Here is a 21750-nt window from a genome sequence, read left to right as displayed (position 1 = left end):
GATGGTCTGATGTCAGTGCTATGACTACATCTGATGGTCTGATGTCAGTGCTATGACTACATCTGATGGTCTGATGTCAGTGCTATGACTACATCTGATGGTCTGATGTCAGTGCTGTGACTACATCTGATGGTGTGATGTCAGTACTTTAAGTGCAACATATGATCTGATGTCAGTGCAGTGACTGCATATCATGATCTGATTTCAGTGCTATAATTACTAACATATTTGTTAAGGCAGTAACTTCATAACTGTCTTGGGTGCTGTAGTTGTGTATGGAAGCATGTGCAAGTGTCAAGATTTAACTGTGTATCACTGTGGAAGCACAGAGTAGTGTCTTGTGTGCTTTTTTGGTGGAATAGAATCTAGGCCATAGGCCCTCGTGGAGCATCACCCCACTTTGTTCTGTCCTGTTCAGACAGTTCTTCTGATAACATCTTATATATTTCTGCTTTGAACTTTTCACCTAAACACACCGGTGGTGAGGTTATGCACAACAGATTCATAACTGAGCTGATGTGCATCTAGAACTGCCACAGGAACAGTCAGTGGATCTTTTTTCTTCTTTTTCTTGTTTTTTTTTTTCCACATTTATTTACAACACTTGCACAATATCTTCTTTAATGAAACAGTATTTCTGCAGTAAACACTAAAATCTAAAAGATTGAAAGTATATTCATAAACTAAATATGTAATATTGAATATTTAATGGACTGGTGCAGTACTCACTGTACACACAGTTAAGTCATTGTGGATATAGATGGTGCAGGAAAAACACAATAATACGCCAACTGTTTATTACAGTACATAGAGCACTAGGGCAGATTTTCATCTCTTTAGAATTTAGAATTATTCTGTAAATAAATTCCCTCATGATAATATTGCGCATGCAGTTTGAAGCTGATTCTGTTATTGTGTTATAATTTTTAATTTATTAATATGTACAGCTTGATAGAATAATTAGTCAAGCATGTATCAACCAGGCAGCTATTTCGATCATCGTTTGCTGTTGCACTCAGTAGTGCATGGAACATCGTCCTTATCTGTTCTCATTGCACTTTGGTGATTTGTTTTAGATGGTAGTGGTAGACATAAGAGCAGGGGCGGTTATAGGGTTTCATCTTTAGGGGGTTTAGCCCTCAGTGCGAATTTAAAACAAGAAGAGTTTTATATTATATATTATATGACTACATAGTAAGCCAAAAGTTATGGTATCATTAAATGGCAAAAGGGGTCACGGTGGCTTAGTGGTTAGCACGTTCACCTCACACCTCCAGGGTTGGGGTTCGATTCCCGCCTCCGCCTTGTGTGTGTGGAGTTTGCATGTTCTCCCCGTGCCTCGGGGGTTTCCTCCGGGTACTCTGGTTTCCTCCCCCGGTCCAAAGACATGCATGGTAGGTTGATTGGCATCTCTGGAAAATTGTCCATAGTGTGTGATTGCGCGAGTGAATGAGAGTGTGTGTGTGTGCCCTGCGATGGGTTGGCACTCCGTCCAGGGTGTATCCTGCCTTGATGCCCGATGACGCCTGAGATGCGTCACACAGGCTCCCCGTGACCCGAGGTAGTTCGGATAAGCGGTAGAAAATGAGTGAGTGAGTAAATGGCAAAAGTGGACACCAAAATTTTATGCATGATGTAATGATGCCAGTATTGAATCAAATGAGTTCATGTATGTGTGCATTCTCTTCAAACAGTGTGAAATAAAAAAAAATATTCAGAAGACAAAGACCAAATCAATAAATGTTATTTTTATTTAGTATTGAATGGATTGTTTGTATTAATATTTTGTTTGTGCTACAACTCTGGTAATAAGAATAGTGAAATTTCACTGCTTTTGGTTGCCGTCTTTGTGGCTTTCCGCTGATTAACATTATAGATAAATGTCTCCAGCTCTGACTGCGTGTGCACGCTGCGCGTGCCTGTGCTTCTCCGTAGAGCGTGCGGAGCTGCGTAATGCAATCTAGGAGCAGTGATTCGCCAAACCTCCCTTATTGCAGTCCACACATTTCTTCTGATTTTATTTTGTAGTAACGAGTAACGAAGACGCTTAGTGGAAATATAGAGGAGTAAAACTATACATTTTATCTAGGAAATGTAGTGAAGTAAAAGTGAAAGTTGACATAAATTTAAATTGCGAAGTAAAGTACAGATACGTGAAATTTCTACTTAAGTACAGTAACGAAGTATTTGTACTCCGTTACATTACAACACTGCTAGATTGTATATAGACTGTGAAGGAAGTGTCAGCTTGAACCGAAGCAAATGGCTCCTGCAAGAGTAAGAGTGTAAATCCATCAGTCAGTTAAAGAGAGTCTTAGACAGTGTCTTATGCTTCAGGCAAGTAATATACACCAAACTGTGCCTGTATCAGGTTTACGCTAATGTAATATGCTCAGTCTCTGATGTGTTGTACTGGTATATTAAATCCGATCAGATCAGAGTCAGATTGTAAGGTTAGTGTCTGGAACAGAGCGGACTGACCAAGAGCAACATCTAAGAGCAACACCAAAGACTGTAGAGTACAAAGACTCAGCTTTTATACTGCAGCTTTTAATATCATGAATATTCACACACACACACAAACACACACACACACACACACACTAGTACATGAAGTGAGTAAAAGGAGTTGCTGATTTGATAGAGCTTCTATAATTATGTAAATTCTAATGCATCTGAAGAGTGGAGTGCATCATAGCAAGATGTTTTGAATCCTGTTATATCGTCTATGAGCATAATAATAATTCATTTGTAGTGTGTGTTTGAGAATAAAGTATATATGCTGTCCATATATGAGGGTTAAGTTGAACCACAGCTCAGGCAACAATCTCTGTTTTAACCAAATTTATTTACGGATAACAAGGAAACCAGTTTGCCATTTAAAATGAGCAAACACACAAAATGGGGTTATCTAGCATCCATGTTCATGGCATGACGGAATTAAGGACATTCTAGTGTCTAGGGTTGTGTTATTGAACAGTGTTATTGACAATAAAGTAAAAATGAAAGAGAGAGCTTATTTTTCTCCTTTCCATGATCTTCAGGAAATTTGGATAGTGTAACTTCCTGTTATGCAAATTTTCTTTGAATATTAAAAATGTTTTTAAAAGAAATTTATTTTTAATTATCTTTTTTTAATAACCTATAATGCAAGTCATGGAAAAGGATATTTCAAACATGAGATGGAAATTTGAAATCTATGCAAGGGGAAGTCAGGGAAGTCGTGGCCAAATGGTTAGAGAGTTTGACTCCTAACCCTAAGGTTGTGGGTTCGAGTCTCGGGCCGGCAATACCACGACTGAGGTGCCCTTGAGCAAGGCATCGACCCCCGCCAAACTGCCCCCCTGGTGCTGCAGCATAAATGGCTACCCACTGCTCCGGGTGTGTGTTCACGGTGTGTGTGTGTGTTCACTGCTGTGTGTGTGCACTTTGGATGGGTTAAATGCAGAGAACGAATTCTGAGTATGGGTCACCATACTTAGCTGTATGTCATGTCACTTTCACTTTCATAAAAAGACTACAGATATTGTATTAAATTTGTCTTTGTAGCCACATGTGTGTGTAGCTCTGATCTTAGGATGAATAATACTCTTAGTCACACTCACATCCTAAACCTATTTAATGTTAGACCCAGTGTTGGCTAACCATTCTGAGGCACTGACCACCAATTCTGTCCTTAAAGTACTTCCTTTCAGTTTTTAGTTCTAATCCACTGGAGCCGATCTGTCTAATCAAGCAGACTGATTATCTGGAGCAGATGTGTCGGATTAGGACTGGAATTCAATTGTGTAAGAAGGTAGATCTTTCAGGGTAGGATTGGTGATCACTGATTTAAGGATTCAAGCTCCAAGCACTCACTGGAAAGTCTAGTAAGAATAGCATTAGTAGCGATTTTATACAATGGACATTGTCACAAAGCAGCTTCACGGAAATCTGGTTGTGGATTTGCATTTAGATCTCTAATGAGCAAGCAAAAGGTGATAGTGGCTAGGAAAATCTCTGTGAGATTACAGGAGGAAGAAACTGCAAGAAGAACCAGACTAAAAGAAAATCATATACTATTCTGCGTAACACCAGATGTTATAAATTATTATTCTAATTATTATAAATTAGGGGGCACGGTGGCTTAGTGGTTAGCACGTTCGCCTCACACCTCCAGGGTTGGGGGTTCGATTCCCGCCTCCGCCTTGTGTGTGTGGAGTTTGCATGTTCTCCCCGTGCCTCGGGGGTTTCCTCCGGGTACTCCGGTTTCCTCCCCGGTCCAAAGACATGCATGGTAGGTTGATTGGCATCTCTGGAAAATTGTCCGTAGTGTGTGATTGTGTGAGTGAATGAGAGTGTGTGTGTGCCCTGCGATGGGTTGGCACTCCATCCAGGGTGTATCCTGCCTTGATGCCCGATGACGCCTGAGATAGGCACAGGCTCCCCGTGACCCGAGGTAGTTCGGATAAGCGGTAGAAAATGAGTGAGTGAGAGTGATTATAAATTATTATTCTAATGCAATTGTATACTGTGGTGTCAAACAGCACTAAGTGTGTTGGAGAAATGTTTATAATGAATAGCCATCTATCCATCCATCCATCAATCCATCCATCCATTAATTCTTCACAGGGTTACAGGAAGTCTGGAGTCTATTACAGTGAACTCAGGGCACAAGGCAGGGGTCACCCTGGACAGGGTAGCAATCCATCACAGGGCAAAATCACACAAATAGACACCCCAATTCACACACTATGGTCAATTTAGAGATTCCAATCAGCCTACAATGCATATTTTGTGACTGAAGGAGGAAACCCAAGTACAAAGAGGAAACCCCTGAAGCATGAGGAGAACATGCACACACAAAACACACAGGGAGAAGACGAGGCAGGAATCAAACCACCATCCCTGGAAATTTAAGGACTCTGTGGTCCCCATTAAGCCACCATGCACTAATATGATAGACTTCATGATAATAGCGACAGTACTGAGAGTTGTGTTAATACTTTGGTTAGAGTATTTTCTCTATAATTCCAATAATTTTTTTAATGTGCTGTTTAAAAAGTGAAGCAGATTATTTTAAGCTTAAGCCCTAGTACAGAAATGCAGACAGACAACACTAAAAACATGATTCATTTTTAAACACAGACGCTTTCATTTCCTTTGAAATAGCTTTATTTATTTTAGATAATACTGACACATGTACTCAATAGCAGTTACCAGGCTGGTTAAAAACATCAATATTAAAACTGTTAGAGGAATTATTTTCATTTCTTCTGGTTCTAAGAATCTGATACTTGTAATCTTTTACACTTTTACAGATTTATACCATAACATCTACTGTTGTATTTGTCTTTTGCGTCAAAAAGTTTACTTATTATTTCTTTATTAGAAAAGGAACAAAATAATCTACAGATGGTCAGTAAGTCCATAACTGCAGCTCTAATTTTCTGAAGTTAAGATGCTGAGAAAGAAAACAAGATTTTGGAAGGGAAAGCAAAAAATGTCACTTTTCATTTCAGGTTCAAAATGTGAGGTTACAGGAAGCTTCGATAGACAGAAGAAAGAAAACCATAACACAACTGAATGTCTAAGCAGCTGGGGGAAGAAGAAACTGAACAAATTAAACAAGTTCTGACATTAGCAGTGTATTGTCTCTGCGATTAGCCTTCTACCATAAGATATAATCCAGATGCATGGAGAATTCCAGTGAGCAGACAGTCTTTCAGCCCTGTATTTGAGCTGACGAGATTTCCAGCAAAAGCTCAGGACAGCAAATTACAAGTATGGAGGATGAGTAGAGTGATGGTCCTCATTGGTATGAATGGAGTGGAACACGAGACCTTGCTGCTTTGGTTCCCGCATTATTTTAACATCGGTGAAGTCCTTCCGTTTCCTATTCATCTACATCCACTTCTTTGACTGAAGCATGCCACTACCGAGTTACCTGCAAAAGGAAATACAGATATATGGTTTAAAGATGTAGGAGTTGCTCATTTTAGTCACCCATCAGCTTCAACTCTACACATGCACTCATCGGAATTTACTAACAAGTCTGTAATGTTGGTGTTTTTAAGTTGAACCCTTATGGGTCTGAGGTGATTTTTGATCCTGGACAAATTTTGACATGTCCTGATATTTGTTCTTATTTCAAATACCAAAAATCTCATAACACTATATATAATAATATGTGTATTAGACAATATATGTGTAAATAACATGTATATTAGACAAGTCAAAAAAGAGCTGGACTCTCCATTGAATACTCAAACCAGCCTGGAGGAATTAAACAAAATGGCTTTCATTAAACTGAATCTTTTATCTGTAAACATCACTTTAAACAGTAAGTGATTTATTTTGGTCAGGGTCATGGTGGATCCAAATCCTGTCTAGGAACACAGTGGAAGAGGTGGAAAACAACACGGAGGAGAGCTACAGTATCACACACATTTGTTCTCACCTAGAAGCCTTTTAGGGTAAGCGATATGCATATTACTATAGTTTTGGAAAATACTACATGAAAACCAAATTGAAAACCTTGTGGAATCCTGCATAAACACATGGAATATGTAAAACTCAAACAGCACACAGAGTAAACTATGCTGTGAGACAGAAACACAACAACTGCTGCACCATTATTCCACCCACAATCCACATTCTACAGATAACAATTAGCATTTAACTGTGAAAGTTATATAATGGGATTTTTTTAAATTAGCTTGAAAAATGCCTAATGCCAACAAAATCCCTAGCTCTAAAGTTTAAGCAGCACGTTGTTTAACATCGGTGACCAAAAGAGGAAGCAGGAAGCTCAATTCTGCTTGCCTTGACTCAATATGAACATGGTTGATCCCTGGGATAGCAGCACTTGTGCCTGACGTGCTTGTACCCACCCTTCTGTCATGGCAGCATCTGATGCATTTGGCTCTCAGCAGATTCATTCACTTAAAATATGACACGTTGCCCAGAGTGCTGGCATGAGAAAAGGTGGCAGACATAAGAGGAGGGTTCAATGGCATGATGCCCAGTATTCACACTTTGTGTAGCGGGGTGCTGGGTGTGAGGTCTGTGATATTTGAGTACATTGTTAATGAGAAGACATGGTGCTTTTCCATTCCACTGTGTAATCAATGCCTCAACACATTCAGAAAATATACATCTCTCTCTCTCTCTCTCTCTCTCTCTATCTCTCTCACACACACACTCTCTCTCTCTTGCTTTCTGCATGTTTTTAATTAAACAGAAAATTTGAAATACACATGATATTTTAGTTTATGGTATTTTATATTTCCCCCTCTCCACTTGAGCATGTAATGGCTCAGGCTGATGATCATGTCTCAGATATAACAATTATTACCAGATGATGTGCAACTGCTGAACCTTGGCAGCATCTTCACTAACCATAACTAAATAAAATAATGTTGGTGAGATTAACAAAATACTTTGAATTTTATAGTATATCTTGGCTACTGGAAAATATAACAGAAATTGTGACAATTCCAACTGAAAAAAATTTATTTTGTTGCATTTGGCTACATACAAATCAATACAGAAATAATAGCTTAATATATATATTAGATTAATTAGATTATATATATATAGATTGGTTAGAAGTTTATTAGGGTTTAAAGTAATATGAAAAATTGTTTAAAACAATGGTTTCTTTATAAATAAGGTTATGCCTTTAAGGGACATGGGGCAATAGTTTGCTTGGAATTGTTTATTTTTTATGGATATTTAATCACCATAAAATGTCCATCGAGCGAAGAATCAAGCAACACCTCTTTGGGCATGTTGGGGAGTCATTGGGTCTTTTCAGAGTCTGTTTGTATGTACAGTACATGCTATCCCTTCACTTCAACACACACAGATTAAGCAAAGATTTCAAAGTTAAATAATGATAACCCAAAATTTACTCCATCTCCAGAGAACAGTATAATGGCCAGTCATAAATCTTACCTAAATATTAGTCATTATAATTTTAAATTAAATTAAAGTCTCTGTCCTTGTACTGTATGTGCAATATCTCCCACAATAACACTTTTGGACAGCATACAATGTTTACACTGCTTAAGGATACAATTTCCTTTATTTTTCACATGCCATATTATGATAATAATTTATATAACTGAATGTGTTACATCTCCCACTATGCCATTTTATGACTATATATAATTTCTACAATGTTCTTTTCTATGTAGCATTTTTGTCTGGGTATGAAAATACAACAGTAGCACAAGAATTGTATTGTATATAGATGCTGAAAGCACTCTTTATGCACAAGATAATACACTTGATACTCAGAACATAAACGAAAGCTTAAACATTCCTCTTAATCACCACCATCCTTCAGCTCTCTCAGTCTCCTAGTCTCTCTTTCAGTGGAGCTGCTGCCTCTCTAAAAGTGTATGTTATGTATTTATCTATCTATATATTGAGGAATTGAGGGATATAAAAATAATCTTTTCAATGACTTTAAACTAGCTACACTAATGTGATGTGACATCAAACTTTGTGGCTTATATAAATAAAGAATATAAATAAGCGCCAATTGTTCTCTTCTTCTCGTGTAATGCGTTGTAATGTATTTTACTGGTATATAAAACATTTGTTGCTAGCTAAATATATTGAATAACATTTCTTGTAATGTAGCTTAGAGATCTTTTTTCTTCATTCTGTATGAAGAAATTTGAATTTCCAATGATGTTTATTGCAAGAGAACTCAGGCCAGAAGGTTAAAAGTCAGACGGGTAAATTAGGTTTTATACTGAGAGAGAGAAAGAGTGTGTTGTATGTGTTGGAAAGCAGCTAATCTTTGTCTCTCAGGATTATTTGATTTTAGCCCCTGTATTCCTCCCATCCCTGGCCTCCCCTTTGAAGGTATTCACCTCTCTCTCTCTCTCTCTCTCGCTCTCTCACTCTGTCTGTCCTTGGCCCCTTCCTTCTCCTTCTCTGTGCTGTCTATTATAATGAACAGTCGGTCTGTAATGGGCCCATAAGAGCCTGCTCAATATTATTGATCATTATGATTGATCGAGCATACAGTCCAGCTTTCATCATGCTCTGTGTTCTGTCACATACAAAATACAATCCATCATTAAAAGCATCAGTTTTCTTATCTGTAGTGCTAATCAGGTTTCAGAAAGGACATCGAGGAGCCACATGCTGATGCTATTTTAATGTGTTCCAGTCCAACAAAACAACAATACTAATGTAAAGGAATTTGACTAGTGTTTGTCGATTGATTTATCTAAAAAAAAAAAAAAAATCAGCTCTCTCATGCATTTTCTGTGGAGTGGTTTTGATCATTTCCCTAGCCAGCAAGCAGTTTGCTAATAACCTCTTCATGACTATGGAGCTGGCTTCAGCAGTTATTACTCAGGTGTACAAAGTCATAAAAACTCATTAGTCTATGTCACACACGCTCTGCTTTAAAGAAACTGTGATCAGACTATCGATCATGTCGCTTCTCTCTAAATTAGAGATTCTTTGAGTAACGTACATTGTTTTTATAAGTTCGGATTCATCTAACTGCGTACAAAATATAAGAGTACAGAAAGTACTATTATAAGAATGCTTGTACAGAAGCTTAATTTTGGTATTCAGTTATATTATTCAGTTACATTATCTTTCTCCAGAGCATCTTATTTATACAACTAACCAGTTGAGGGCTTTGTTTAAGGGCCCAGCATTAGCAGTTTGGTGGTCCTGGGATTCAAAGTCACAACCTTATGATCAGTAGTCCAACACCAAAAATATATGCTCTTTTCCCCAGGAGAAGCTTAATTATTGACACTGACATGTTACTTTTCTGGTATGGACAAACCTAATTTATAATATATTCTGTATTCTGACTAAACCTACTAGAAAAACCTTTTTTAGATTAATAGTGCTATTTGGTCATTTTTCTGAAATATGTGACTTTCAAGTAACATTCATCAATTAGCCATAACATTAAAATCACTGACAGGTAAAGCGAAGAATCCATAAATATCACATTATAATGGCACTTATTAGTGGGTGGGATATATTTAGCAGCAAGTGATCAGTCATTTCTTGAAGTTGATGGGATGGAAGTACAGTAGGAAAAATGGCAAACAGACAAGGACCGAATTGTGATGGCTACATGAGTGGGTCAGAGCATCTCTAAGACAAGCCTTGTGGAGTGTTCCCATCATGCAGTGGTTAGTCTACCAAAGGTAGTCCAAGGAAAAACAATCAGCAATCTCATAAAAGCTTGTTGTCCTATCATTGCTCTTATGCTATAGCAAGTTGCTAATGCTATTTTTTTGGTTTCATTAATGAAAGAATGTCCTGTTGTAAATTTTATCCTCCTAATAGTGTGGAATGTTCACAAAACAATTAATCCCTGTCATGATGTAGGTAAAAACAGCTACAAACCTTCATCTCCTCACCACATGAAGTTAATAACACACAACACAGTTGCTCGCAACTCGCTAGCAAGAAACCTGAATGATTAGCTGCACCATGCTGGTATAGAAAGCTAATGAACACCTCCTGACCATTCAACAGAGTTGTGGTATAAAACCAATCAACCAATCTTGCAGTCTGCAACATTTGATGGACATATCAGCCAACCACAGCAGAGTACCTTGAATCAGAAGGTATCCGTACGAGGTTTATTTGCTATTACGCACTGGTTCTGCCTGTCTGATCTCATGTCTAATCTCATAACTACTTTGGCAAACCGGGCTTGTTGTGTTTTTGTTTTCACACTTGTTTTCTCCTGCCACCTTTTCTTTTTCATGGTGTCCTCTTTGATTCAAGCCTGCACCGAATTTAATGTCACATCCAACACTCTTCAGATCCTGCCACAGCTGATTCCTCTAGTCTGCACTGAGCATGTTCAGGACGAGAGGAAGTAGGTCGTGAAGAAGCTAAATGACAAAACAAGAGAAAGAAAATATCCTTTTCCCATCTTGCCTAAGCTTCCAATAGAGGAAGTTACACATACAGGGTAGGATCAAAAAATTAGAAAGAATGGGTATACGAAATGAGATAAGAAGGCTCTTTAATAACAAACTGATTGAAATGTAAGAAATTGAGATAAAGAAAATCATGCAGTCACGAGAAGATTGAAGAGGATAAGGCCTGGTGCACTTTCTACTTCATTGTAAAAGAATAGCTTGCTTAATCTATTTAGAAATCAATCTGATTTAACCCCCAGGTGCCCCGAGGATGATAAATTCCTCTTGTGAATTTCCTCTGAAGAGTTGTCGAAACATTCATATGTGATTATACTGTATGTGTTATATATTGATTTCTAGCATATCTTTGTTAATTCTGGAAAAATGAACTGTTGTGCCTTTAAACTGAACTTGACTTGAACATTCAAGAAAAAGCTTTGAAACAATCAGAGCTGCTTGATTACTTGTGTGTGTAGTGTGAGTGTGTGTTAGCAAAGTACAGGTTTGCCTCTGTAAGAGAAGAATTACTATAATTATACACTATCTAATGAACCGGCAGCACAAATTGATGGGCAGTGCTGCAGGCTGACACACTTATAAAGCACACATACTCAAGATTAAAGGGTAGTGTGTTCGTGCATGAAGTGTGTACTTGAATTAGTGTACGTGTGTGTGTGTGTGTGTGTGTGTGTGTGTGTGTGTGTGTGTGTGTGTGTGTGCACTAACCTTTGTTGTTTTAACCTTGTTGCCAGTACTGCAGCTCCAACCTGTGAGATCTGGTAGAACTTTACACTCCTCTCCATCCAGACAAGGTTGCATCTGACACCACCATTTCTGGGCTACTATAGATGCTGCATGCGTGCAAAAAAAACAAATTAATAAAAAATATAATAATTCACATAATTGCAATTATTTTTATATAATCTGTCATTTGTCTATTGATTTTTTTGTACATAACAAAATTTAATTTAATTAAATTTTATTTTTAAATGTAATTTTTGAAACCTATCCTTAACTATTTTAACATTAATTTTTAGATTAAGACAGACATGAGAAGCTTTTCACTGCATGAACACGGTGTGTACGATCGTGTATGTGACTGAATGCAAATAAAGCACTAACAAAGACAAAGTCACTTTTTGTGTTTCTTAGACAGAATGATCTGAATAAGCATTTGAAAATTTTTGCACATAAAACTAAGGAAGAAAACATCAGCGTTGGTGGAAAGCAGTGCTGAGAAAGCAGAGGGAGGAGAAAAAGCTGGATGGAGCAAGGGTTTATTTGACATTTCCTCTCAGGCAGGGTGTGGAGAGAGCACACAGACAATGCTTTTATGGTAAAGAAAACAAGATCAAAATCGATTGTGCCGTCAAGTGCCCGGTGTTGACACAGTATTAAATGAATCAGCCAGACAGAGATAGAGAGGGGCAAGTGCAAGAAATCGGTAAAAGAAAGAAAGTGGTCTTAGTCTTTGTAAAATGAGTTCAGCATTAGACAGTGCCGACAGAGGATTAAATTAATCACACAGTGAAGTTACAGCGGAAGGAAGAGGACTGGAGAGAGAAAAAAAGCCATTGCTAATATTATTTCCGTGTTGGTTTCAGACAGGAAAAAAAAAAAAAACAGAAGGTGTTTTTTTTTTGCCTTCTCTGTTGCAGAATGCCCTGCGGCTCGCAAGAGGCATTTCTAATATCAACACTTCGTTCAGAACAGCACCTATTCATGAGGGTGAACAGGGTGTTTGCTACACTTCCGTGCAAACATTTTGTATAACACATTTATAGGCTGACCTTTTTCAAAAGGTCATAATGACAGAGCAAGAGATAGAGAGAGATGAAGAGAAAGAGAGAGAGAGACAGAGGGAAGACGCAATCTTACCGTCAACGCAGGATGGAGCAGCTCTGGTTGTCCCGGCGACCTGTCCAGGAAGGCAGGAGCACTTGACAGTCTGAGATCTCTCTTCAATCTTGTTTTTATTACAGCAGCGATGGGCCGCGATTACTTCACACGTCCCAGCCTTCACATGCACTGTGGCGAGTAATGAACACACACAGTATGAATACAGGTTTATCCATAATGTATATACATACAAATACAGCATACATATACATTTACACTCAATGACCACCTAAATAGAAACATCTGTAATTGTAGACCTGCAATTACCCAATCAACCAATCATAAGGCAGCACCACAATTCATACAGTCAAAAGCTTCAGTTAATGTTCATGTCAATCAGAGACGGGGAGCAAATGATCTCAGTGACTTTAACCATTGCTTGTTGGATTTAGATGGGCTGGTTTGAGTGATTCAGGAACTGCTGACCTCCTGCCATTTTCACACACAACAGTCTAGACTCGAAAGTCACAAAACTCTAACTCACATGTCAAATCTGTGCCTTCTTGCTGTTTGGTGCTCGGTACAATCCAGAATAATCTTCTACGTTTGGGTTTTATATGTTTATTTACAGATGCAGACTTTACACATCATGTTAACAATTAGCCAGGTTTTTTTGCCCATTGTATAATGTAAAGGTATGTTATGAACATGCTTTTTGTACATTTGTGCATGTGACATACTAGTAATAAAATCAGCATTGGAAACATCTTGTAAGCATCATTTAGACCTTTATTGGACTTTTATTGAATTAAAGTAATTGGCGGAACAATTTTGCATTAATTGAAGTAGTTGAGCAACAATTTAGTTTGAGATTTACCACAATTTATTTAATTACATATTATAGTAAAGGCTGTGTCTTGATTTAGTTTTTTTTTATTTTATTCTATTTGTATTTTTAACCTTTCAAAAGTTACCTAGGTACAGGATACTGGTACAGTTAAAAGGTATTCAGATAGAGGTATTTTTGGGTTCCTGAGTTCTGGGCTCGGGGTTCAGTGTTCTTGATTGAGGCAGTTGTAGTTCAATGAAAACAGAATTACTCTAGTAAATGGCAGGCTGTGAGTACAAAGCATCCACGACATCTAAGAGAGAAAGTTGGGTTTTTGATTACAACCTTGAGCAATTCATTGCTGTAGGAGCGTTAGGGTTGCAGTTAAATGTGAACTTATCCTTGCATGGACAGAAACTCATAAACATGCAAGCAAGACTAAATAGCAATTGGACACTGTACATTTGTATAATGTTGGCTTGAAAGAGCTGACATGTTAAATCACAGACATCACCTACTGTACAGTACATTCACAAGATGATTCTGTCAATCAGAGACATCAGGAAAGCTTCGATCTGTTTGTAAAGGTCAACTATACGAGTGGTGATGGTGCTGAGGCAAAATGCACAGCGTCTTGGAAAGCTATGCAGACATTCCTACATGAACACTTTTCCAAGGGTTACAGCTGCTTAAAATAGCCCAGTGACACAGTGAAGCACAGCGAGAAACATTCACATAAGTCTGCAGCAATATTTGCAGCTGTGTACATGACAACAGCAGAATAAGCCCCTCTCAGTGCTCTAACATCTCAGTAAGACTTTTCAAATTGCATCATAGACGTAGGATGGGGTAACAGTATTAATAAATGTTGTGACATGTCAAAATGAGCAGCTAAGACTGAGAGAACAGATGAAGGCAAATAAAAAGCTCGGCACATTTCAGGAGTAGAAAGAAGTCTACAAATAGACATAATGGCAGAAAGAAAAATAACTACAAATATACAAGAAGTAATCAAGGCAATCTCTACACTGATGTAGCTCACACTGACTGTTTCACTTCAATATATCATTCAATTTAATATTATAGCACTTACTAATAAAAAGCCAGAGGCAACACTAGGAGACTCATCCTCTTTTGAGTGACAAAGTGATGTTCAGTGTGAGTACATTGACAATACAGGGCTTTTCACACTATGCAAACTCCCAGGTTATAACCCAAAACCCTGCATTTAACCTTGGTATATGGATCCCTGCTCTGACACAAGGTTAACAGCGCTTTTGCAGGTTTAATCCCACACTGCAGTGCTAAACATGTACATTGTGGAAGGATGTGGTGTTAGTCCATTACAGCCAGATGCTTAGCAACAGACAACCAATTATGTAACTGAGCACATGCCTCATTTCACATGGAAAATCATGACGTAGCAACAAACAGCTTGGTAACGGCAGACGGCAAAACAATGAACTTCGACTTGAAGCAAGGGGGGGTTATGTTGCACTCAAAAATTAGGGGAAGTTGGATATCAACAAATGCTACGCTGGTCAACTACACTGCAGATTCTAAAAAGATAGCAAAGCCTACTCGAACACGGAACGGCAGACCTGTCCTTTTTTTTTTCCTCACTGATGCAAAAGGACAACAAAATGTAAGACCATTATTTAAACTGCTATATTTATCCAGTCATAGTAGATAACACAGTAAATATGCGATTAAGAAAGTTAAGCCATGGTTTAGGAATGTGCAGTGTGAAAAGTCAGATTATGAATAGCTATTTAATCGCAAATCAACAATAGGATTAATTGTTAAGTATGAGCAGTGTGAAACATGAAGCAAAATAACCCATGATTTCTTTTACCCGGGGTTTACCCGAGGTTATTATGAGCCTGGGGTCAGAGTGCAGGGTCAGCCCTAGTACGGCACCACTGGAGCAGGTGAGGTCAAGGGCCTTGCTCAAGGACCCAACGTTGATGTCTCAGCAGCTTGTGGGCTTGAACCCCAAACTCCTGATCAGTAACCCGAAGCCTTAACCACTGAACCATCACGTCCTCAAGTTTTTCAAGTGTGAAAAGCTCTTATAGTTACATCAGCTCTTCATATGTACAAAAATCTGGAGTATCCAGGTGATGTTTTTCATTTATCCACTGAAGCAAGGGTGCATCGTGGATACAAACAGATTTGGGGAATTGAAATCCCTTTAGATATCCATAAGGGATTGTCCACAGCAGCAGAAAGCTCCAAGTATCAAGATGAGTAAGTATGCAATTATTGTATCCTGAAATGTGTTGTGTCCAACATTAAACTTATGCAAGTAATAACACATGATAGACTGTAGTGTTACAAGAAAATAACACCAAAATTGGAATTTCTGCCTGTTTTGTTGTGTTCATGTTCAGTATGGAATTTCTTTGTCATGTCACACTCCATAGTGGAGTTTAATATGAAAGTAGACACTCAGGGCTTTAAGAAATTCTAGTTTTCATAAATAATTTTGTTTTTAACCTAGCCTACTAGGGGCAATATATTCATAGAAAAGTTCCAAAGATCTGTTTCTATCTTCAAAGTAAATATCAAACCCATTTATTCTCTCTGAGACGCCCCCAAGTGCTTGTTCATAAACATATAAATTTATGAAGGCGTTACCTTCAACCACTAAAATTCTGTGTAAGGTTATCGTAACAGAGGTAAAAACATTTCACAATGAAAGCCAGCAGTTTCGTGAATAATTTTATATCAGACTTGCTGCGATAAAATAATTTATTTGTTTATACTGATTGAAAATGTCCTGCAAGTCAATTTCCATTCTGGAAATATTTTATCTTGCTAAGATGTGACTTATTGCAGTGTACAATTCCTAATACATACATGTGCAGTGCATAAAATGGTTGAACACCATGGCAGACTGAGACTAAGCAGCTGGGGTCACTACTTGTGTAAATTCCATTTGACTAATGTAAAAGTGTGCAGCGAGTGTAATCGGAAACCTTTACATATCTAAGACAGTTTAAAAGATGAGAAACAGAGCTAACAGCTAACAGCCTAAAGATTCTCTGCCATGCACGTATTAGCCATGCCTGGATAATTCAGCCATGGTAATACAGAGCTTTGTAAGATTCCACTGGATATTGGGGTTAGGGGAATCATGCGGGAAATCTACAAGGACATTTCATGCGAACAGGAGCAATTGCTTTGTAACACAAATTAACTACGTGATGATTCTGCCATTACATTTTTTTAAATTATTGATTCCAATTCTGGTAACTGTGATAGCTAAGAAGAGAGACGTCTTTTACTCTTTGTTCATAAACAGCCTGATTAGAAATGAGGCAGGAGTGTCCTTGGGGAAAGCTGGATCTTGTAACTATGTGATGTTAGGTCACTGATCATGCATATGCATGGCTGGCCATATCCAGTATATGGAATCAGACTAGCAGAAGAAAGCACAGTTGTGCAGTGCATATCATGAAAAGACTGTTTCAACTAGGAGCACATCATTTCTCTTACATTACTTAACCTTGTGAACTACACATGTAAATAAGTTATTATTATTGGTGCTTGCAAAGCAACATTCTTACTATCCTGCATACTCTTCTGGACAAAACTTCGGTGCGTAACTTGTCCCGCAGCTTTTGTCCTAGACCCATGAATGAGGTGTCAAATCGACCGGCTCATTGAGGAGAGGTGTGCTATGACTTTTCTAAGCGATCAGAGTACCGGTACTTCCAATACCGGGTCTCAAAATGGCCTTTTCCCCCATAGACTCCCATTATAATCTTTGGAGGTTTATAACTCGGCAAGCTTTTGAACTATCTACACCAAACTCGGCCATCTCCAACTCTGAACAAAGTTTTAAATTGGTGTACCGACTGGCCTTCCGGTTGTGCCGCAGCCCCGCCCTCAAAATATGCAATATCAAAAAAAACTTTTCACAACATGGACATGTGACATATCAAAACACTCAGAACAATGAGGGGAACTTCCACATGTGTAATTTGATGAAGTCACGTGACGTCACGTGATTTCATGTGAAAATAAAAAATTTGCACACCATGGACATGTGACATATCAAAACACTCAGCATAAAAAAATTGATGTCACGTGATGTCACGTGAAAATCAAAATGTAGCACAACACGGACATGTGACATATCAAAACACTCAGCAAATTGAGGGGAACTGCCTCATGTGTATTCTGGTCATGTCACATGCTCGTCTGCACTAGCCTCTGAGATTTGCCACGTGCAAGCACCATTCACATTTTCTTTAGGAAGTGTACGTTCTAGTTCATATTTACCCTCCTCTAAAATCATACTGAAGACCATTTTGCTTTAGACAGTATTAGTGAGCCGAATAGATAAAGTCAAATACTAGCTAATAGCCTTTATAATTCAGAAGCATTAGAAGCATCCACTATGCAATGATAGAAGCCTTTATTCTTGTCACGTATACATTACAGCACAGAGAAATTCTTTGTTCACACATTCTAACTTTGGAGGCTGGTGTCAGCCATGATACAGCACCCCTGGAGCAGTAAGGGTTAAGGGCCTTGCTCAAGGGCCCAACAGTGGCAGCTTGGCAGTGCAGGGGCTTAAACCTCAAACCTCTGATCAACCACACAAAACCTTAACCACTTCAGCCACCACTCCCACATACCACACTGATATGAAAGATTGTAGTTTATTGTTCTGAGCCCTCTTCCTATATTGATCACAAGGACCAGATGAAACATGTAAGAGCCTAAAATCTCACAGTTCTAAGAAAGAGCCACTTGTTTTTCTCCATTTGGCTTTTTAAACTAGCTTATATTGCTTTCATAGATTTTCAATTTTGCTCTTCGTTTTCCACCTACATGCCATTAGCTTGTTAAGAGGCAATTCAGAGTTCTCATCTGGCGCATTAAAAACATTTTGATTCAGATCGATAAAACACTAGTAAAGCCTAGTAAGGCCTTCATCCTCAAATTCTCCAATTCTCCTATTTCCAGAGAGTCAGAAAGCGTCTTACCTGCTCTCGAATGAGGGGGGGAAAGCAGAAATACACAGTTATGAGTGATCTAATACTGCCTTAATGTGACAGACATTATGACAAAATATGAGACAAGACATCTCCCTTGACATCTCTCATGGTATACAAACTGCATGGATCTCCAACAGATTGCCATGAATGTGCTGAAATCGGCACTGGACTACATTACCCAGCAGCCCATGCACATCACATGACGTTACATGACGTGTAAAATCACAATTGACCATCACCTGTGTCCTGTTTCATGCTGATGAGCAGTTTTTCATCGAGTTATCAACAGCGTATCATTGTAGTATCACAAATATCTGTTATAACATTTTATTTGTTGCTTAGCCTCGTTTCAAATCTGTATGTTTTGCTATAAACTGACACAAATGCAGCACGACTTTTACCTCTTTGTTATATTTGTTGTGCTGAATTGCTTCCTGTATTACTAATAACTTTACAATAAATAAATTCTGACTTCTATAAATCCATTTGATATCTTTCAAGCTACAGAATTACTGGTTGAGCGTTTTATGTGAAATGTATGTAAAATCGTAGGTAGATATAAAACAATTCTTATAATAATGTAGATGTTTAAACTACTTGCCTTCTTCCTAAAACGTACATGCGTAAAGTTCCTTGTATTGCAGCAGCTTCTGTTTAAATGAAAAAGTTATTGCTTATTAATGGTTTAATGGACATCCTTTAAATAATTAAAAGACAGTGTATAAAGAAAAGTATCAGATAACCACTGTTAAATTTTGGTGGCGGATCGATGAGGATTTGGAGCTGTTTTGCAGTTTGAGGTCCAGAAACGCTTATAAAGATGAATGATGCTATGAATCTCTCTAAAGGTACACCAAGATATTTTAATCCAAAAAGCTGGTTGTCTCTGCCAAGAGGTTACGTCTTGGCCTAGCTCTGAAAACCATTGGTTTATTCTGCAGGAAAATGAACATTTGTTTGATGGAAAATGGACACTCTGCTAAATAAATAAATGAATAAAAAAAATCTAAAAATAAATAAACACTCACTCACTCTCACTCATTTTCTACCGCTTATCCGAACTACCTCGGGTCACGGGGAGCCTGTGCCTATCTCAGGCGTCATCGGGCATCAAGGCAGGATACACCCTGGACGGAGTGCCAACCCATCGCAGGGCACATACACACTCTCATTCACTCACGCAATCACACACTACGGACAATTTTCCAGAGACGCCAATCAACCTACCATGTATGTCTTTGGACCGGGGGAGGAAACCGGAGTACCCGGAGGAAACCCTCGAGGCACGGGGAGAACATGCAAACTCCACACACACAAGGCAGAGGCGGGAATCGAACCCCCAACCCTGGAGGTGTGAGGCGAACGTGCTAACCACTAAGCCACCGTGCCCCCAATAAATAAACAATAATGATATAAATGTTAATTTAATAATAATAAATCTTATCAAGGGAAATATAGAGAATATTGACAAATATTGATCCACTTATTTTTAGATGCTTTTAAACATTTTAAGCTACATAATACATAAATACATTTCATTTTTTATTGGCAAGTCATTTTGTATCTTTCTAGAAATAAATGCTTTAATTGAAATCATTTGAAAGAATTAGTAAAGTAGTAAAAATACATCTAGAAGTGGGTTTAAAATCATATGTGGGTAATAATTATAATCAGACACTCTGCATAGATTTCACTATATTCAAGATAATTTCAATTGCTAACAATTATTTTTCATGGTTTATGGTGTTTAGATTATGTTGCCTTTTTTTTTACTTAGTTTTATAATGTAACCATGTTTCATATGCTATGATGATGAGTTTTTTTTTATAACCATCATCAACCTGTCCAGGGTCAGCAGATTTTAATTAGCCATTTGCCTAAATCTGACACATGTACACCATTACTCCTGATGTTGATTAATGTGTACTGTTCTTGTTATATAAATAAATAAAGAGTACAGAATAAGGGAAGAACTATTGAACAACTAAATTACCCAAACATACAGCCACATCAACAGCAGAACAGCTGCAAGACACTCTATTGAGCTCTATTGAGAAACGAGGTGTTATGAATATAAAGGAGTTTGAAAAAAGGTCCAAGATCGCTCTAAAAGTCTCAAACCTTGGGAGACATTGCAAGAAGAGACTGTTTTCAGACAATGCTTCACTCTGATCATTTTAAAACTAGTGATTTGTAATCAAAACAAAATAGCACTCAGGGCATAAAGGGTGCCAATACTTTCAGATCTGATTGTATCATCTCATGGCAGTTGCATGTCAAGTGCACAGGGAAAGCACCATGTATCAAACTATATTCCCATCAAATAGCCGTAATGTGGAAAATGGATTTGAATGTAGAAACACAAACACACATTAATGTGTATAACAAGGACAAGCAGCCAGTATAAACAGATCATCAAGAACAGTTGACTGAACTTCACACTACTGTACGTGTCTTGATTATTTTTAGAAACCCCATGTTGTACAACAGGGCCAGTGGTGGATCACAGGGTTAACATGGGTTGTTGACCAGGGTTTAAGCCCCAGCACTGCCAAGCTGCCACTGTTGGGCCCTTGAGCAAGACTTTGGGTGCTGTATCATGGCTGACCCTTTGTGCTCTGACCCCAACCTCCAAAAGTTGGGCTATGCAAAGAAAGAATTTCAATGTACTGTAATATACAGTATGTGACTAAGGCTGCTTCTGCTTAGTAGTCTTCCTATATAAAGTCTGAAATGTGAGATAACATGTTTGGAAATTATTGTTGCCCTACATTTACAGGAAGTGACAAAGCAAAAGGGAAAATAGGAAGAACTCACCCCTGTGAGTCTGAAAGCTTCAGAGGCTAACAAGGCTAAATACCTTACTGAGTCTTTCACCAAGTTCTCTGTAGAATGATAGAAAAAAGGATTCATGTTGTGAACAAGACCATTCATCACTGTCTCACATCCTGCTCTGTTGCCCTCTGGTTCAGGTTCAGCAGCAGGGTTGTCTCAGAGTTTTTCAGCTTTCTCAATGCGTGCATGTGTGTGTGTGTGTGTGTGTGTGTGTGTGTGTGTGTGTGTGTGTGTGAGAGAGAGAGAGAAACTCACAGGACTCAATTGCAGAGCTGTAAACTTTTAGGATCATGTTGATTGCTCAATGCAGTTAAATGTCATTTATTTC

The 21750-nt window shown here is 38.2% G+C and overlaps 1 protein-coding gene across 1 annotated transcript in view; it reads right to left on the bottom strand.

The window, feature by feature from the left end:
- Positions 1–5212: 5212 nt before the first annotated feature.
- Positions 5213–21750, bottom strand: part of tafa3b (TAFA chemokine like family member 3b) — a 116708-nt gene continuing 100170 nt past the window's right edge. Inside the window, exons 3-5 of the mRNA XM_060881556.1 lie at positions 12786–12935; positions 11634–11758; positions 5213–5926 (exon numbers count right to left, since the gene is read on the bottom strand). Coding sequence (XP_060737539.1) covers positions 5915–5926; positions 11634–11758; positions 12786–12935 — 287 coding nt within the window. The 3' untranslated portion in view covers positions 5213–5914. The remainder of the gene's footprint in view (positions 5927–11633; positions 11759–12785; positions 12936–21750) is intronic.

This window comes from Tachysurus vachellii, chromosome 11, assembly GCF_030014155.1.
Source record: "Tachysurus vachellii isolate PV-2020 chromosome 11, HZAU_Pvac_v1, whole genome shotgun sequence".
NCBI lineage: Eukaryota > Metazoa > Chordata > Actinopteri > Siluriformes > Bagridae > Tachysurus > Tachysurus vachellii.
The sequence above is the reverse complement of the archived record's forward strand: the minus strand, read 5'-3'. Positions and strand labels throughout refer to the sequence as shown.